Raw genomic sequence first — 20,661 nt, forward strand, 5'->3', positions numbered from 1 at the left:
TCCCAGACCAATTTTAGTCTCTCTCTACATTCCTTACATGGAGTCACAGTTGTAAACACACGCACACACACACACACACACTTACACACACACACCCACAACACACACCCAACACACGCAGTGGACCATCAGAGCTTCCAAAGTGTCTGCTCTTCAGGCTTCATGACATGACTGCGGTGTTATCAGTCTGTTCACACCTTCAGACACACACACACACACACACACACACACACACACACACACACACACACACACACACACACAGTTGGGCTGTCAGTCGGGGTGAGTGTGTGGCATACAGAGTTTTTTTTTCGTGTCACTCAGGACCACAGAGTGGAACTGTGGACAAAAGGCAGAGGGAGGTGCAAAACAACAGGGAGCCAGTGGACACACAGACCGTGAGTAAGTTGGTTTGTCTGAAAGTGGATGTACAGCACATTTCTATACTGCATTTGTTTTAGCACTATTATTATATTTGAAAATAATACATTGATTTGTTATCGTTATTTTCATCCACATAAATGTCAGAAAATACTGTCACTATTTTTCAGAGACTCATCTTGTCATTATTTGTTTTGTCTTCACATCGTGGAAGTGCAAAATATGGAATGCATTATTCTTTAATAAATGACTTAAACGAAAAAGGAACACGCCACTGATTTGCCATGTATTGATACATTTTTGGTCTGGTGCCTTGGAAAAAGATATATGTAACATAACAAAATATGTGCAATACATTTAGAATGTCCTGTGTGGTCCTGGAGGAGGCTACTGAAGAAACTGAGTCAAATCATTTAAGTTATGTAAACAGCACAAATTTAATGTACTGTTTTCAGTTAGTCCATTCATAGTTTATTAGTAAGCAATGTAAACCTTTGTGACCCAAAACCAATAGACTACGAAACAGGTAATTGTGTGTGTGTGTGTGTGTGTGTGTGTGTGTGTGCATACCTCTGCATGCCTCCAACTGGCCTGTAAGAACTTTGCGAATCTCTGACACCCACATATTTTTAACATCCATGGAAGGAGCCTGGGGAATAATAAACATACCACACACACGTACACACACACACACACACACACACACACAAATCAAGTACCTTGCATAACAATACCCCTTTATTACTTTGAGAGAGAAACTTTTTAGTGGGGAAATGTGTGAGGTGCAACACTGTCCCCAAGAGGATGATCATGGAAAAGAACACTTGAAGCCTCCCAACAATCATGTATGAACCAAATTAAACATTAATGAAACAATGAAGTGGTTCTTAGCTATCAAAATGTTACAACACTAAAATATCCATCTTAATTTACCATTAGTGTTTCACTCCATGTTAAATTAATGACATTTTTTGGTGGTTTGCTGGTTTAATATTTAGTATTAACTAACTTTGACATATAAAAATAAGACAAGATGAAAGCAAACATCAATGTTCTTCTGCTGGAGTCAGATCAGTGACTCTGCTTTACAGACAGCACAGTTGCCATGACAGCAATGGAAACAAAAACAAATAATATGGTGAAACTTCAGTTACAAAAGTTGAAAGAATATTTTTTCTTGAAAGTAAGATTTGTATAGTATAGGCAAAATATAATAAGTGTATCTATATATACATATATATATATATATCATACCTGGATGATGTAAACCTCCTCTCTGCCGTTGTACCACACCTCAAACTTCTTGCTGTCTCCTTTAACGTTCTCTGTGATGCCCACAGCGCTCATCTGGACAGACAGAAAGACAAAGATGCTCTGAGATGCAGAAGCCACTGAGGCCGAAGTTTTCGATGTAAACAATTATAGAAACATATATATGAGTATTAGATCCTGATCTGGTTATGACTTGCTTTTTGTAGAGTCCTTTTTCTAGTAGAACCTCCTTATAATGCCAAAGGTTTGTATGGAGAGATGTCAGCAAACCACTGCTGGTAAAACAAAACATTTGTTCACATGCAATAAGGTGCAGCTGCTCTGGTTCCATGTTATCTACGCGGCTGTGCTTCTTCCATTCGTATCGTATTTCTAAACCTGTTATTTTAAAATCACACAAGAGAATGATGATGGTGAGTTTGAATTCAGGTGATTTTTGAATCCTTGTTTAGGTGGAAGCCCAGTCACACCCTCGGCTTTGCCTCGCACTCCCTCAAAACTCTGATATGGTTGACTGTCTGACACAGTCTTAAAGAAGGTGATTGATTATTGATGGATTTAGAGTATTGTATAGTTTCTTACATGGCCAATAATCTAACTGTCCAACCCCAAATAATAGACACCAAAGCTTGTACCAGTTAAACACACACACAGATTGTACTGAACACGTGTATAGGCAACGTACACATGCATCATAACACATTTATACAGTGATAGTGAGTCTGTATTGTGTTTACTGTGGGTTGCACTAACCAGAAATTACCATTGCTTCACATCACAATGTGTTACCACCAGCTGTAGGTCCCTGGAAGACTGTGACCCCACTGACAGGAATGTGTGTCATGTCACACATGTGCATTGGTGCATGTGTGTCCTCAATTAACAATACAGGTCCTCAGCATTTCTATAGGTTGACAAGCCCAGAGGGAGCCTTTGATTAAGAGAAAAGTTCAACTGAAAACATGTAGGGCTGCAGACACTTTATCACTTCGTTCGGACACAAGGAAATCACACAAACTCAACAAAAGGGGTAACTGGGAAAAAATAACCTTTTTTTCAGGTGGTGATGGGTGATGGCTGATTAGTATCTGACCTTGAGTGAGTGTTTGAAGCTGTAGGATGGGGTCTTATCATGGCCCTCGATGGTCTCCTCTCGCTTCTTACAAAACAGCAGCATCTTGTCATACAGGAAAAGGTGCCGCTGCATGGGCTTAAACCTGGCCAGGTCCTTCACCTGAAATCAGGTCAGTCAGTCATTTTGTCTGTATGCTTGTCCAGCTATCACTCCACAGTCCAACTACAAGGGTTAAAGTGTAGTAACTTGGTAATATATCATCTGTGAAATAATCTTGGTGTCATCAGCAATTGTGGTCAGCAATACTCCTCTAAAACTATACTCAAAAAACCTTATCACAGTGTAACCAATCAAACACTATGCTCTTGCATTTGTTGAGTCTTACAAATCAAAACTTTTAGACCCCAACTAGTTATTGGTGCAATTAATTCAAAAAATGTGCAGCATGCAACTAAAGATATTGGGATTAAAAATGGAAAGTACACATGATTTGAAGTAGCTGAACTATTTTATAGCCTTTCGACTGACCAATGTTAAAAAGCACAGCATTATAAAGTTTATACCCAGCATCACTGATGATGAAGGGAAGTGAGGTTGTACCTTGCTGTGGCCTCTCTTGTGGTCAGTCCACACATTAAAAGATCCCTGCATCAGCAGCTTCCCCAGCTCACTCAGGTTTCCCTGTGAACACAAACAAACACAGTCAGACTTTTAGAGCATCTCTCACTAATAGGAGATTAAATAGAGGTGGGTGTTGAAGAGGTGGCAGGCAGCCACTCAATGTGCATGATCTCACTTTGGCTCTTTCAGTGTGACAGATCAACGGTTAAGAATAAATAAATAAAAAACCATGAAGGAAAACAAAGGCAAAATATCTAACAGATATTTTTGTATGACATTAAAACAAAATCTGTACCATAGCTATTCCAATTTCATTGTCATGAATTCAGTTATCTTTACCTTAAGTTGATTATTCCACTATTCCTCTGGTCATGAGCTGCAAAAGCATTGTAAATGCCAGGGAAGGAAGAAATTGTTCCTTAAAGTCTGTGCAGAGAGGAGGCTGAGGTGGATACACTGACTTCAGGCAATCCTTTTTTTGCTTGTACCAGCCCTACATCTCTGAATGTCCTTGATGGTTTGTGATCAAGGTCATTGGTTGTCGAGGTAAAGCGTGACTGAAGTTACTCCATTGGTCGAGTTTTGGGACTTTCTATCAGCCAGTGACATTTCTAAAAGAACTGGTGCAAACAGTTTCTATTATCATAGTTGTTAAACCATCTTTTTGATTTCCGGAATGCAACCTTTTTATAGTGACTTTTTGGACAAACCACAGCTAACTTTTCATAGGAGAGATTCTATATAAAGCCCAGTGAGCCAGGGGTTCATCTATCTGTGTCTGCTCTATCCAGCACTCTCTTACCCAGACAGAAGCTTTGTGCTGTGTGAGAAACGAAAGCTGTGTTCACACACATGCATGGAAACCCTCACATTTTCTAGAAATTACACAGAGGACCAGTGGGTGTGTGAACGCTGAAGTTCCTATCAAAAGACATTAAATGGACTTAACTCTGCCAGGTCCATAGTACAGAGCCTAAACCCTAACTAAGTTTAAAAGTGACATGGTCATGTCAGCCTAATGCCTCCCACATCCTCTTAGCCAACGGTCAGACAGATCATCTTTTGTTTCTGGTTATCATCTTCACCTGCCAGCCAGTTCAGGTCTTATGTCACACCTCCTGTGGATTCCTGTATCCTCCTATACATCCAGAGAAGACCTACCTTTGCCACCTGAGATCACTTCCTACCTGTTTCCTCTGATCATCAGTCCTGTACCTGATATTTGTGCTGGGTATAGGGATGCTTTTACAAAGTGGTGAATTAAGGGGTGGAATACTTTTGTAAACAATAATTTTAAATAAACAAAAAGTATGTTTTATACTGAGCAGTCTACCAACCTAAAGTTGATTAATATGACTTAGCTGCTTGTTTCTATATATTTCAAATTAAATTATTTAACTTTATTTTCATCGAGTACAAGAATGATGATTGAATTCTTTATACTGACCTCAAAGCCTGTGATGGCTATCTGGTGCATGGAGTCGTTGACAGACTTGATGATATCCAACATGGTCGCTAGAGCTTCCTCCAGCTCAGCCATGCCCTCACTTTTACTGCATTTTAACATCTCCTGGGAGACAGGAAGGAGGAAGCTGGTTAGAAAGATTGAACAAGGCATTATAAAAGAAGAAAACACTTGTGAGGCTCAGGTGGAGGATCATGATAAGAGTATTTATTTTATCTTGCTAACAGTCCTGGCCAAATGGAGGGGAGGGGATTACAGCCCTTTTGAGATAACCTCTGCTTTACACTGTAAACATCAAAAAGACATATTCTGTAATCAATTGATCTAGTTTTAATTTTGACTTTGATGAGTGTAATGAATTAAATGGTAAATTATCTCTATTTTTATTTTTTTTAAATATATTTCATATTTTAAAAGGCGCTTTTTCCAGTCTTGATGACCACTCAGACACATTACAGTATGTTTGCCAGTCACAAAGACAATGATACAGTGCATCTATGTGAACCACTTTGGACGACCCACTCTACCTACTGAGCCATAGCAACCTATCATATATGTTGTATTAATGCAAAATATTGACATTTAAATGGTTTTAGAATAAGCCTGGAATTTCAGAGGAAAAGACCAGAGGATGAGTACTGACGACCAGTGCTAAATCAGCTCACCTATAACGAGGAAGCTCTGGAGGATCTACAGGCACATATGGTTTAGTGGAACAATGTGTATCGTAATAAGTGATAAATGCATATATTTCTTTTTATAACTTGATGAAGCCTGCAGATTTACACATTACAGAATACAGACCAGATGTATCTGTTTATTACTGTTAGATCTGTAGTGAAATGACTGAAGTCTCACAGTGACTCCAGACTCAAACAGAGCTCTGGGTGGCTCTTGTGGGAAATTATGTGGAGCAGGCCGAACTCATTATCCAGATCAATGCACAACTCAATATCGTGTCACTAACGTGCAGACATATTAGGCAAACAAAATTTGGATATTTTTTAATTGTAGGGCAAATTTAAACAAGCCATTCAACCAACGCAAGTATTTTAGTGTGTGTATGTGTGTATGTATGTGTTTGTGTGTGTGGCTACCTTGAGCATGAGTTGGTATTTGGTGATCCTCTGGACAGGCTTTAGCAAGTAGGCATCCAGGGAGAGTTTGTGGTCCAGTTTCTTCTGGCATTCCTGTTGTGAGAAAACCCAAACGCTCTTCATCAGGAAGGGACGCCAGACACACCAGACAGGCTAAACTTAGCATTAAAACTACACTCAACAAAACACACAACACCTCATTGAGTTCAGGCATAAAAGGGACAGCAGTTTTTGTAGATTTGCCATCAGGTGAGTTAAATGCCTTCATAAGGTTTCTTAAATAAAGGATGTATTTTAACAAAGACTGCAGTCAGTCATAGACAGTAGCACCAGTGCTTAATGGCTGAACTTATCAACTTCTCACCCAAAAAAGATGTTACTAACTGAATCTTAGGGGGAGTCACGTTACAGTTAGTTGCTGCTATATGAGGCCTCACTTAAAGATAATTAGTTTATGCAGTTTGAGGTGGTTGTTTTGTCCTAGTGTGTGTGTGTGTGTTTGTGTGTGTGCATGCTTGCATGCGTGCGTGTGTGCGTGTTTGTGCGTGCGTGTATGCGTGGGTTACCTGAAAGAAGAGACTGTCTCCACACTGTCTCCAGAGAACTTCAGAGCGAGGTTTGTTCTGACAGTACTTCTGATACACCTGGAGCTCTTCTTTCTGACAAAACAAAGACATGTGAGTGAAGTTAGCTTCTTCAATCATCTCTCATCAGTTTCGGGTCTTTTTCAGCTACAGCTGGAATATGAAGTTTGTCAGTTAAATGATAAGTGGTCTGTATTTATAAAGCCCTTTTCTAATCTTTAAACTATACAGTTTTGCCATCAAACCATTCGTATACATATTCATATATTGCATCTATGTGCAGAGTTTGTGTTGAAAAGATGCAGCGCTGGCCATGATGTGCTGTAAACATAATCATGTGATCCCTGCAGCAGAGTTGACACTTTAGTTCCTGCCTCTGCCTACTGCATCACCATTCACATGGATCCGGTGAAATTGTTTTTCTCTTGTGAATGAGTCTGAGCAGTGAACCTCCCGCTGCATTTTGCATGTATGAAAGATAAACTGCAGAACAGCTTGCCATTCATTTCCAGGTACATGTTAACCAATTAGATCTGATAAGAGCTGTTCGGCATGGTTCAAACGTGGAATTGCACTGCTCGTCAGGTATGCGTAATGGGGGAGAATGGGATGAAACCGCTGACCATCTTGTGAGTGGATGACCCACTCCAACCCCTCAGCCACAGCCGTCTCAAAAATGTTTTCCATTAACTGTTTATCTAACCATGGTTATGCATTTGTCTTCACTTATAAACTCTTTGGGCATCCAGTGCCAGATTCAACAGCCCTCTTATTTAATCGTTTCTTCAGTCATGTTCTCCAAAGCTCTGATCCAGCTGCTGCTGTATGCTGCTGGTACAGAGAGGAAAACCTGGCTTGAAACCCTTAAAGCAGCTGGATGCAGAGCTTGTAAAGGCGAAGACAGACCTCCTCCCTTGCCCCTGCCCTGACAAACAGGAAGTCAAATAAATACACTCACGTCTCACTTTCTGTAGTTCTTTCAATGGAGCAGCAGGGTGCATGTTAAACTGAGCTTCTCCCTGTTCACAACATTCACACTATGTATGTGTGATTAAATCTGATCTTACATACACTTCATGTAGTTGTTGTTAATTCATTCCGATTGCACTTAAGAGGGGCACAAAGTCAAAAAAAACATTCTGCCCTTCACTGACTGGTTGACCCCATCTCTTCCATATATAAAAACCCTGTTTCCTGCAAATATAAGCTTGCTAATTACTTATTGGTCTTACCTAATAAGATTATCTGTTAGACGAAACCGTTCATAACCAGAGATGTAACAAAAACATAGCCTGGATGCCAGACGAACTTAGCCCCGCCCACAACATTTGAGGTCGGGAAGTTCGGTCTGGAGTCGCTCCGTTGGGGAGAAATTATGCCCGGTTCGAAATCATCCGGACCAATGAGATTGTCAGGGCGGGCTTCATACGATGAAGGACAGATGATCAACGGTAACGTAATCAACCACGTCATCAAAGTGCCCTTGGGTTGAATTCGTTTTCAACAAACATGCCTGCCGTTGGAGAGCTGAGATGTGTAGATGCTGCCATTGAGTCTGTTTTAGAAGACATCGACAGCGCATTCATTTTGAAAGAGGAACAGAGAACGTGGAGGCGACGCCAAAGCACTGCACTAATCCCTATCGCGCCGGCGCTTGGCTGTTCACACCGGACACTGAAGCGACGCTGAACCGCCGGGCAGCGCTAATAATATCACCCGTTGATCCAGTAGATTAAAAGCATATACTTACTTGTTGCTCCACTTGTTGCTCTTACTTGTTTTTCACAATTGTTACAGTTTTTCACAATTGTTAACACACGTTTTTTAATAACGGATTTCTCAAAACTGCACACAGAAAACTGAAAACATCACACACAAAATGCTAAACCTGACACTCCCTTTGCAAGATGACTCTTTTCCATCAAATCTCTTACCTGTTCACAAAATGGAACTCATGTTTTCATTTGGTACACACAGCCATATTTCCAAATGACACACATATACCATTCATTGAGAACACACAACTAAGCATTTGCTTGCACACTACCAAGCATTTACAGCACACTGTAGTGCAAAACTGAAAACACAATCATCAAAATGGAACACACCATATGAATGACAGTGACTCTGGAGAATGAGCCATTTCTACTTTTGTAAAATGTCTCAGTGTAGGCCCACTTTTTTCATAGTAAAACATAAAATAGCACACAAATATGCAGCATAAAAAGGTTTATTTCGGTACAAACAGAGAACAGTACTGTAAACCGGCCTGCTCACCCCCCTCCCCCCTTCACAAAAATTACAGTTTTTCACAATTGTTAACACACGTTTTTCAAAACAATAAAGGCTTTCTCAAAACTGCACACAGAAAACTGAAAAGCTCACAATCAAAATGCTGAAAGGCCTCGACACTCACGTCACCACAAGCCTCCTCCATGGCCTGGAGCAGTGGGACCCGGTCCTGTGGGTTCTGTTCATATACCTTCCACCTCCAAGCTGAAAATAATTCCTCAATGGGATTCAGGAAAGGAGAATAAGGTGGAAGGTATAGAACGGAAAAATGGGGGTGGTCCTTGAACCCCTCACGCACTTGAGCATCCCAGTGGAAGCTCACATTGTCCCAGATGGCAACGTGATCGAGCCGCTGTGGGTCATCTATCTGGCCAGTTGGTACCAGCAGGTCATGCAGGCCATCCAGGAAGACGAGGAGACGGGCAGCGTTATAGGCCCCTAGGTGGGCATGACGGTGCAAAATCCCATGGTGACTCATTGCAGCACACATTCTGATGTTCCCACCACGCTGGCCGGGGACCTCAACAATGGCCCGCTGGCCAATGACGTTTCTGCCCCGTTGCCTCCTCTTCACCAGGTTTAATCAATAAAGATGTACTGGTACAACACATTAGCTGTGTCATGCTCCTGGATCCGCTGACACAGACAGCATGACAATGCAAGTTACAGTATGGACACAGAGAGGTCAACACAGTGGGCTACAGTGAGACACTGTAGAAAAGGAAAAATATTGGATTACAGGTACAATACATGCGTGTTTCAGTGTTGAATGTTGGTACTAGCAAGCACAAACTCTCACCCTAACTACTTGATGTGCACGTTCAAATGGGACCCTGAACACTTGTTTCATCCACATGGCAGTCCTATGAAGAACACGCTCCAATGTAGAGAGGCTGACGGTCTGGACGTTTCTAAATGTAGCATGGTCAGCCAGGATCCTAGTTTTATTTGTCTTAGTGTGATAGAGTTGTTCTCACGAACCATATCTACAATTTCAGTCTCCTGTTCGGCTGTGTTAATGAGGTGAAATTGCTCAACAGACCTGAATGTTTAGAGATTTGAGTATTTGTGTGTTGTAGGTTGATGCTTTGAGATTTTACTTGAGAAGTGTGTACAACAACTGAACATTGTGTATAGTGATTTGACAACAATGTGATGTGTAATTGAAATCAGAGTGTAAAGAATGAAAGTCAGAGTCTAATGCAGATAAGGGAGTGTGAAGTAGTGCCAAATTGGGTCGAGTGATGCATATTTGATCATTTATATCATATAAAATATGTCATCAATATAGTTTAAGATCGTTTTTCAGTGTGTTTCCTGGTGCGATACACTCGAGTCAAGCGCAAAAAATTGACTCGACGGCGAAACGATCGCTGCACGGAGCGAGGCAGCCTTGGTGCAGTGCCTCCGGTGTGACCTGCACAAAGTGTTAACATGGGAGTGGATGGGAGCCAGCTGTTATTTAAGGCTTGACGCTGCGCTGAAGGGTCGCTTCGGCATCGCTTCAGCGTCCGGTGTGAACCCGGCGTTAGTAAATAACTCACAATGTTTTGCTTAACATACGTCACATACTATGTTGCTCTGATTGGTTGTAGGTCTATCCAATTGAGCGAAAAGGAATTTTATTTCCTGGTCAGTTGAAACACGCCCCATAATCACAGCCCAATGGAGCAGTCTCAGACACACATTCTGACTAGAATTGTGAGTCTGACAACGTCAGGCTAACAAAAATAGGCAATTGCCAATCGAATCAGTCCTGCTAAACTTCAGGGGTGGACAATTGTTGCGATGATGTTTATATGCAGCCTCATAAACTCTGGAGCAAATCAAACATGATTAGAATGCATTAGAACGTGAGCGACATTCACTCTCGTTGGAATGAATGTTGCTCACGTACACTTTCATCATATGTAAACTGATAAATTCAGTTCACCCTTCAATGAACTTTGTTCATGTACATCATGCAGTTTGAAAAAGAGAGCGATGTGGGCGTTTGTCAACCAAGCGGAAATCACCCTGAACAGGGCGTGACGCTGCAGCTGATTGGACTATGATATTCAGAGGCAGCAGGCAGGACAATCAGTCTTGAGAATTTGTATAATTTAAGACAATTAAAAAATAATACTGATGATTACAATGATAATTAACTGAATGTGTCACTATCATCTTTTTATTTTTTATTCTTTGGGAGGGCAGCACCCTATCGCCCTCTATTTGCCAGCTGCCCCTGCTTCGAATATTTGTATAGTCGACTACAATAATACTATGGTCGTAAATCTCAAAGTGCAGCCCCATCACATAAGCTCTCTGCCCAAAAGTACATATTTGTAGAGGTTTGGTTAAAGGATAGAATGAGGGTTTTAGTTTAGTTAGATGTGGGGCCGAAGGTCCCTTTTGCCTAGAGCCTCCAAAGTCCCTTGAAACGTTCCTTAAGCTGTTGTGAATCATTAGACATAAAAAGCACAGGACTTTGACACCCGATCAGCAACAGACCTTTATCTGAATGTGAAATGAAGAAATCATTCAAGAAAAAGGAGGAAAAGATAAATATATAAATCATTTAGATTTAAATTTAAAAAACCTTTCAGTGAAATAATATTTTCTTCAAGACAGATTGGTTATATGTGTTTGTACTCAGATGAAGGGCTGTCTATTCTTACTCCGGTAACTTCGTTAGGTAAATCTGTCTGATTCAAATCTAATGCAATCCAGTTGCACAGCTCATCCATAAATAGTATCTTCACAAACATGACAGTAAACCAGGTCAGTTCTGGGCTGAAACAGATAAAGCAAGTACTCATTCAGTTTATTCATGAGGATTGCAAGGACAAGGTAATTCAATTATTGAAACCTCTCATAATGTTCAATTGATTTTTAATTTGTATGGGACCAAATCAATACAAAACAGTCCAGTTCAGTTCACACTTTCAATAACAAAATATATTCTCAACATTGTCTTTATGGGTGAGCCGAATGGATTCGAATTTCCAGATGTACCAAATAAGTGGCAGATTTAGCGAACACATGCATGGGGCCCTCAACATCAATTTTTCAACATGAGACATGACGTTAACGGTCAGGACTCAGTTAAAGTGCCTTGAGCGACATGTTATGATGATCTGACACCATAGACTAATAATTAACTACATAATCGTAAACTCCTCATCTACATCATAACCATCCCAATAAAAATGTTACTGTGAGCTGAATTTTCACCTGTTTAACTGAACTTTGAACTCATTATTTTTATCTGTTAACCGATACAACACTGCTTGTAAGTCTAATGCCTAATGGTTAAGTCCACCTATGACGATAGTAGAGTATACATATATACATTCATTACTTATTCCTTTAGTCTCTAAGATTGTATTCAGTTCTTTTACATGAAAAAAAACACATGATTTTGGATGATAAAAGTACTCAAGTGTACTAAAGTATGCAAGTAAAAGTACGTAACTACTACAAAAATAAATACTGCAATTTGTTAGAAAGAATGTATTATACAGGACAGCATTTTACTCTGAAACGTTATTTAGTGTAAAATGACAAACTAGGAATATCCATGTAAAATCTACAGTGTGCAGTACTTGGGCACACTACAATCAGTATCTTTCCAAAACTGTTTTAAAGTTACTCACCCTTTTCAGAAAGCAGGTTCCAACCAGCTCTGGTTTCTCTATGCTGTTCTCCAGCTCTTTCAGAAATGTCCTGCAGGGAATCCATGGACAAACAGGAATAAGAACATGCTGGATATCAAATTACCCAAATGCCATTAAACCAACATGTGTTAGTAATTTTTAGATTCAACAGCTCAGTCTAGTTGTGCTAGTTGTATTAGTTATTTACTTATTTTGATCTTCACGGGTGATTTTTTACCTCCTACACCTCCATTTTTACAGGAGTAGGCAGACAGAGAGAGGGTCCATTGTCACTGCAGGGGGACTGACTTTAGCTGGATGTCACAGACGTAATTTCTGATGACGTAGTTTATTGCTCCTCCTGCAGAGACTGAAGCCTCACTGAGACACAAGTACCAAACAGAGCTGTGGGTGGCTTCTGGTGGGGATAACGTTGAGGAGGCTAAAGTCATTATCCAGATCATTGCACAAATCAATTTCCTGCTATTAACGCACTGAGACATATGTCAACCTAATTTGGGATAATTATTATGGCTAAATGAAACAAGCTACTTTGTGCTTAACTTGTGTGTGACCGTGCTTTTACCAAATGGCTTTTATTTGATTGCTGTTTCAATAGATTTTAATCATATAATTTGCTGTCTTAGATTTTTAATGATATTGTTTTAATAAGCTTTGTGTTTTTTATATTTTTTATTTACTCCTTTTTTGTAGCACTTAGTAGTGATAGTATGACATGTTGTTTCAATGTCAATGTAAACATTATTGTGTTTATTGTGTGTGTGTCTGCTGTCAGCAAACAGAGAAGCTGGAATACAGACAGACAGATTTGCGGGAGTTAGTCTGAAGAAAAGAGCCAAAAATCTTAAGCTTTTTTTTATAATTATCAAAGCAGACGAGTCTGTGTAATCACTTGTGAATTTTTTGTTTTTTAATATATACGATTTTTGTCACACAGATGGGCCCAATATGATGTATACCCATAATTCAAGATGTAAATGCAGAAGAGCTGCAACAAACTTTAAATTTTAAGAGCTTTTCAGACTTTTTTGACAACGTTAGTGAGATATTCATTGACAGTTTTTTCCTTTGTGATGTTTTTTATTGTCATTATTTTCACTTACACTAATGCAGACTGACACAATCCAGTTTATGGAGGAAAGTATTAAAATTGTATCATTTCAATTTATTTATCCTGTCAGACACCTAACAGCTGTATATGAGCTTAAAGCTGCTACTGTATTTACACTTTACTTCCTTTATAAAGGAAATAAGAAAAATTCAGTTGTAGATTTTCATCCAACGGCAGCTCCTGAGATTTCTGCCAAATGTCACCAAGAAACAAAATGGCTTCAACAATCTCAAGTGCTGCTGTGGATTTTTCAACTATTCTATTTTGTTGTCACAAAACAGAGAGAATGTAACGCTTCCTGTTACTGCAGGTATGTACTGACAGACCTCTGTGCAGATATTAGACATAATAATAACTAAACCAGAGCAGATCTGCATCTCTGAGTTAAATCACTGATACTGACGCCTCAAATATACAGGGGGCCCTGACCCCTGTATATTTGATACAGGGGGTCAGGGGCCCCCTAGGCTCTGACACAGGGGGCCCCTGACCCTTGGTGAATTTAATGTTGATCTAATCAATGTCATATTTTTTCATAGAATGCTTAAAAGTATGATTACATGTCATTTGGCTGACGCTTTTGTCAAAAACGACTTACAATTATTACACTCAACATTCATGAGGGGCCATTTGTGGGTTCAGTATCTTGCCAAGGACACTTCGGCATGCAGATGGGAGAGAGTGGGTTTTGACCCGGCAACCCTCTTGTTGAACAACCACCACTCTAACCACTAGGCCACACTGCCCCGTAGTGCGAGAGAAAGAGGGATAACACAACTCGGTGAACATGGTTGAAAAGAAGTTAGTGAGGACCAAACCCTGAGTTGATATTGGACTGCGCGACTAATTTGTATGTGGTGTAAATTATTTATATCCTGTTTTCAGGTATCAGTGTTTCCATGTTACAGTAAATATTGCTGGGCAAAGTATAAAAGTCATGCCATCTACCTGTTGTGAAATTCATATATCTCCGGCAGGTTGCCAAACAGCACATCTCTTTTGTTCTCCAGGGAGGGGGGTGTGAGGTGGCTGAGCTCTGAGTTATCTAGCTCTGCAAAATAACCCTAGGGAGAAGCAAAGAATGGCGAGACAATAAAGGAGAAGAACAGAACATCAGGAAAAACAGCAAAACAACACAACTCATCATTTCAAACAGAAACCACAACACATCTGCACACAAGCTCACTCCAGTGATCATCACCCATGGGCAATGAATTAGACTATACACCTCCACAATAGGTTTTATTTAATAAATATATTGTGCTTTTCAAGCCAGGGGCCAGTTGTCCAGAAGTAATCTGATGTTCAAAAGGAAAAAAGGATTCCTATGTGAGTTAACGTCCCTTTACACAGTTAGGTTGAGAAATGATAGAGCACACAACAGTTTCCCAAACAATTCGCTTTTGATGAACCTGAATAAGTGTCGGTGGCCATCTGGCTTTACTGGTTGGGAGAAAAATGGGTAGCGAGAGGAGAGGTGGTTGAGAAAGAGTAGATTCAAGGTTTATCTTAAACAAAATGTAAAGAAAGCCCTTCAAAATTTGTCAAAAATTGCTACATTTGTATCATGTAGTATATATACCTTAAATGTGAGCAACAGCAGTAAATATAATGTAAATGTAGTTAGGCACCTCCAGAGGTGGGACCAAGTCATTTTTTTGCAAGTCCCAAGTAAGTCTCAAGTCTTTGCCCTCAAGTCCCGAGTCAAGTCCCAAGTCAAGACAGGCAAGTCCCGAGTCAAGTCCCAAGTCAAGACTGACAAGTCTCAAGTCAAGTCCAAGTCCTGCAGTTTGAGTTTCCAGTCTTTTCGAGTCCTTTTGATCACTGATTAATAATATATTTACACAGATCATGTATGCTTTTAAAATCTGTATTTATTTATTAAAACAAGTGGAATTGAAATTGCAGAAAAAAAATTGTGCCAACGTTGCACTTCCCTATTGCACTATTAACTAGTCATTTTTAACATTTAACTCATATTTTGCAAGAATATTCTTCATTTTAAACCACTCCTACAGAATGAACACATTTGAAAAAACAAGTGCAACTGTAATTATTTGTACAAAAGTGCTAACATTGTATTTTGCATTTTAACTAGTTCCACAGCAGTTTCTGTCCTGTCCTGTGTTGATCTCATCTCATTTATCTCACCTCATATTGTCTGTGTGTGTGTGTACATGTGAGAAACATAAAAAATACATGAACATGAACATTTCTGTCCTGTCCTGTGTTGATCTCATCTCATTTATCTCACCTCATATTGTCTGTGTGTGTGTGTACATGTGAGAAACATAAAAAATACATGAACATGAACATTTCTGTCCTGTCCTGTGTTTATCTCATCTCATTTATCTTACCTCATATTGTCTGTGTGTGTGTGTACATGTGAGAAACATAACAAATACTTGAACATAACAATGAACAGGGTTGTGCTTTTTATATGTCAGGGCCCTATGCTGAATTGCATTTGCAAAAGACCAAATTGGCCAAAGGTCTGTCAGTCATTTGTGCACGATGGGGACGTAGTATGATTCCACCCAGTGCCGCTGCGAGCCATTTTGGTGCCCTAAGCATAACTCCTCTATGATTACGTTAAATAATCATCAATAATAGTCAATCTTCTTTAACTTTTTTTGAGCAATTTAATATATCTCTTGTTCTGCCTTTTTTGTGATATACATGGCTAAAAGGTACCTAATATTTCTATATTGAAATAATATCGGCATTATAATTGTAAGCTAATTTATTTAATGACGTTATTGTTGATTTGTATTTCCGGTTTTAAGTGGGTTGTTGTTAGTGACTGTTATTTTGAAAGGGGGGTTTAAAGGAAGTGGGTGCTGAGAATAGTGAAGTTGTAAAATGAACGGAGAATAAACGGGTGTGCTGTCCCGAGCGCATGACCTGCTCTCGTGTCCTTTGTCGGCTGAAGCCGGACTTATGATACAACCAAACGCTCGGCTACATAATTATTATAACTATGATGATTTTTCAGTTGCTTTTTTTTGGTGCCCCCTCAGGACTTGGTGCCCGACGCACAGCGCGTAGTGGGCGTTTTGGGAGCGGCGGCGCTGCACACACACACAGACGCACACAAACACGATGACAGATACAGAGCGCTCCTTAATAACATACATTTTAATCTTTGTGTTTTGGGGAAAAGAGCAAGTCTTATCAAGTCAAACGGCTCAAGTCCAAGTGAAGTCACGAGTCATTGATGTTGAAGTCCAAGTCGAGTCGCAAGTCTCTTTACATTTTGTCAAGTCGAGTCTAAAGTCATCAAATTCATGACTCGAGTCTGACTCGAGTCCAAGTCATGTGACTCGAGTCCACACCTCTGGGCACCTCTCCAGAACTCTAAGTACTGAGTTGCGCATCTTGTTTTGGATTGGGTAGTGTTGAAGTGTGTCTGCTCAGGTGTGTTTGCGACAAGAAAGGGTCCAGATTTTGAACAGCTGGACCGAGGAGATCATACAAAGTCCAAACTCTGACAGGGGTGGGATGTTAAGTCTATGTGTTAAATCCAATGCCAAGAACAATTAAAGACCAGCCTTTTGTTATTATTGTATTATCAGTAAGAGAATGCAAAATATTTCTATTGAGAAAAAATATATATATTGCGAGGTATTTGTTCCAATAATGTAAATCGATGGTTACAAAAATTAAGGTAACAGATTAGAAGACATACTGTACCTCCATGATGCTTTGCAGTTCCTCCACATACAGCCTCTCTGTTTCAATGAGCTCAGTCATTATGTGTCTGCAGAAAAAGAGGAAAGAATTGGTGTCATTTGTATCATGGAATAATTTTTGATGGAACTCTGTAGCTGAATTTTACCTCAGATGCATCCATCTTACTCTTATGCTTATAAATAAACCAATAAAACAGTAACAAGATATATCAGTCAAGTGCATTTCGGATTCTGACCAAGTTTACCATGATGCACTTTGATTGTTTTTTTAATTGTCCATTTGGATCCTTTCATTAGCTAATGAAAAAACTACTTGAAAACACAATAACAGCTTTTCATGGCTTACTGGTAATGAGTGGAGTGGTTTGTGGGTGTGTTGGATGTGTGGTGAGATAAGACTTGATCGGGAAATGACTCCTAAAATGCAAAAGGGGCACTGTTACGAAAAGGGAAACTTCTACTCGAGTTTGAAAAGAGCAGAAGCAGTCATCCTCTAACCACTTTACCTCGGATACATTTAGGCTTATAGCCATTTAGCAAAATTACAACCAAAAGCATTCTAAAAAGAAAGGCCAGGATACTTATCACTCAATTTCACCACTGCCCCCAATATATTGTATTGCTTCCTCTACTTTGGTTCTTGCATCTTTGTCATTTTCAATCAAAAGGACTTTGTCATTGAGTCTTCAGCATATTGTAATTTAGCAAATTTCATGAGTTACTGAACCAGTGCTGTTAGCATTTTCCACCAAAGAAGTTTTTTACTGGTGTGTTTTGTCCAGGATCAAGTTATCCATCTTACTCGCAAGCTTTTCAAAGAAACATTAGATTTTCCAGGAACTCTGGCTTCCTCTCACAGTCAAAGAAATGCAGACTTTGGATAAGAGGTTTGGAGGTTTGAATGTGAGTGTGAATAATTGTTTGTGTCTAAATATTGTCCCTACAATAGCTGGTAACCTGTCCAAGATTTTTTATTTGACAGATTTTGAGACCTATTGTTTATTTTTGGATAATGACTACCAGAGTATAACCAACTCCTCAGGTGATTTATGGTAATACATTTGCATATATCTATGAATCCATCCAGATCCACACATTTTGAAAACAAGTCTCAGTCTGTACCACACATGGGATTGATCCCTCTGACCAGACCAGAACAAATCGTTGTTTTGACTTGTTTTCAATCGTGACAAGTTTGTGGGATTGGTACCAAACACAATGTTGTGGTCAGATATTTTGAATCTCTACCAGGGATTTTATAAGCTCCCTTGACAGATTCATTGGACATTTCATGGACTGTGACTGACAAGTCTCCTACTGGCACAAATTACACAAAGACATTCCTGGTTACATGGAGTAACCATGTCAACATCTGCCTTCAGGTGAATATACACAAGCTTAACAAATAGCTGTGGGAATTTCCTTGGTAAATAAAAGGGTCATGGGGCACAGATAAGAGTTTAATGTCGGTGTGCTTACTGTCTCCCTACCAACCACCTTGTTGCACCAGTTTTTGTTGACATAGAGAAACAGGCTTTGGTCACAGCCATCACGTGATTTAGCAGCCCCCACTGTACTACTCTGAAAGCATTGATTCTCAAATCAAAATGAGAGTCTTGTTCTTTGAGCCATGTTTCCCTAAAGAAAGAGGACCTATCTTGTTATACTCTGTGAGAAAAGCGACAACTCGTCAAGTTTTTTTGAAGAGGGAAATAATATTGGCAGAATGACTGAAGGAAGAGTTGACTCAAGAGACAGTATCTCCGTACCAGGTCTATATAAGAGTGAGTCTCTGTCCTCATAAAGTCGACTGGCACAAAAGGGGGAAAGAGTCTGTCAAATTGGCATGGGTCATTGTTGCTTCTCTCATCCACAGATCATTTCAAAAATGACAGGAGCAACACGCACACATGATCTGACACCATCGATTAATGACTAAACATATGATCACAAGTATTTCATTGTATGACTATATATATAACTTTTTAAGCTAAGTTATAAAATGTGTTTTGGGGCTCCAGACGAATTTTATTTGGTGGAAGAGGGGGCCAAATTGCTCTTTTGATGGTAACGGTTACCGACTCCAGCGCTAAGAAATTACATGGAAGCTCCCATCTGTCGTTTTAAACACACACACACTTTGAGGAAAAGGAGGACATTTTTCTCTGTATGCAAAGACTTGAGCTTTGAGCAACTACAGACTTCCTTTGTTGCTGACACATACTTCTGTGCTGTAAGTGGACAGCTCTCAGCAACCCAGGCTGTAACTGAAGGGCCGCTCTCCAACCTCATTACAACTACGATTGAGCGTAAGTACAGGGACACACAGAGCTACTGTGGGCTTATTACTTCTCTGTGCATGGTTGCTATCTTACAAAATACTACACTGACTTGTTCAATTCCACACACAACCATGCACACAGGCAGAGACTTAACCTCCAGTTGATGATCAGCCACAATTTGATTTAACACACATGGAATATGTATCAGCTGATGTAACTCTTAGGAAAGAGAGAATTAAAGAGAGAGAAAGAGATATTTAAAATAAATAGTTACATAAACCACAAACAGTACAGTACTGTATAAATGTCACTTTGAATGAGAATGATTTCAAAAATAATGCTATGAATATATTGCTTTATTGGTTCATACAGTAATAAAAAATCTTAATCAACAGCATCATGTCAGTACGTTTGCTCAGTTTTTCAGGAACTGGTTGTTCTAAGCATCTGGGAGAACCACATATCTAGTGTGGATTCAGTGTCTCTCAGTGTACTCTGTCTGTTCGTGGGACCCCAGACTCACTCCATGATCAGGGATTCCCTAGCTTGCACTAATTAACTCGGTTGTGAGCGACCACCAGTGGGTCCAGTCCTGGAACACACGCTCTCATGTAGACAGTCCAGCAGCCCAACCAGTGCATGTACACACTGTACTACAGCATTGCACCATTCATCTCTCAGGACCCACACTATGACCTTCACTATAGCTGTTCCAGAAATCACTTACTCATCCCTTTACAGTGAATTCACAATTTTGTAGTCCTGTCCGAATCTTCAGTGAAATTATGTTTACCCTATATAGTGGACGCATTAGCGGTCACAGTTAAAAGTAGTGTATAAATTATGGTCACTAACTGGGCAATATACAGTATACCATCATTCATTGCGCTAATGGCTTTGAACAGAAGATGGCAGAGAGATACGAGTAGAGAGGGCAGCAGGTGTCAGCCTTCTCTTTCTTGCAATTCTACTCCTTATACTTGTACAAATATATTTAAATTATTAAGAAGACAAAGACAAACGGGTTTATATTTGCCAGCATTTTCCCAGACCAATTTTAGACACGTCCCTAGTACTTCTGATGACTTATTTTGTTTATGACCAACACAAGTTGTGACAGTAAAATATGT

The 20,661-nt window shown here is 39.8% G+C and overlaps 1 protein-coding gene across 6 annotated transcripts in view; it reads right to left on the reverse strand.

The window, feature by feature from the left end:
• The window catches only part of mcf2l2 (MCF.2 cell line derived transforming sequence-like 2), a 121,030-nt gene that overhangs the window by 28,969 nt on the left and 71,400 nt on the right, over positions 1–20,661 (reverse strand). For all 6 annotated transcript variants that reach the window (XM_062396344.1, XM_062396343.1, XM_062396342.1 and 3 more), the window contains exons 16-25: positions 17,251–17,317; positions 14,506–14,621; positions 12,426–12,495; positions 6,478–6,570; positions 5,912–6,004; positions 4,797–4,919; positions 3,329–3,409; positions 2,747–2,887; positions 1,636–1,728; positions 952–1,030 (exon numbers count right to left, since the gene is read on the reverse strand). In XM_062396344.1, the coding sequence (XP_062252328.1) occupies positions 952–1,030; positions 1,636–1,728; positions 2,747–2,887; positions 3,329–3,409; positions 4,797–4,919; positions 5,912–6,004; positions 6,478–6,570; positions 12,426–12,495; positions 14,506–14,621; positions 17,251–17,317 (956 nt within the window). The remainder of the gene's footprint in view (positions 1–951; positions 1,031–1,635; positions 1,729–2,746; positions 2,888–3,328; positions 3,410–4,796; positions 4,920–5,911; positions 6,005–6,477; positions 6,571–12,425; positions 12,496–14,505; positions 14,622–17,250; positions 17,318–20,661) is intronic.

Source organism: Platichthys flesus, chromosome 9, assembly GCF_949316205.1.
Source record: "Platichthys flesus chromosome 9, fPlaFle2.1, whole genome shotgun sequence".
NCBI classification, from domain to species: domain Eukaryota; kingdom Metazoa; phylum Chordata; class Actinopteri; order Pleuronectiformes; family Pleuronectidae; genus Platichthys; species Platichthys flesus.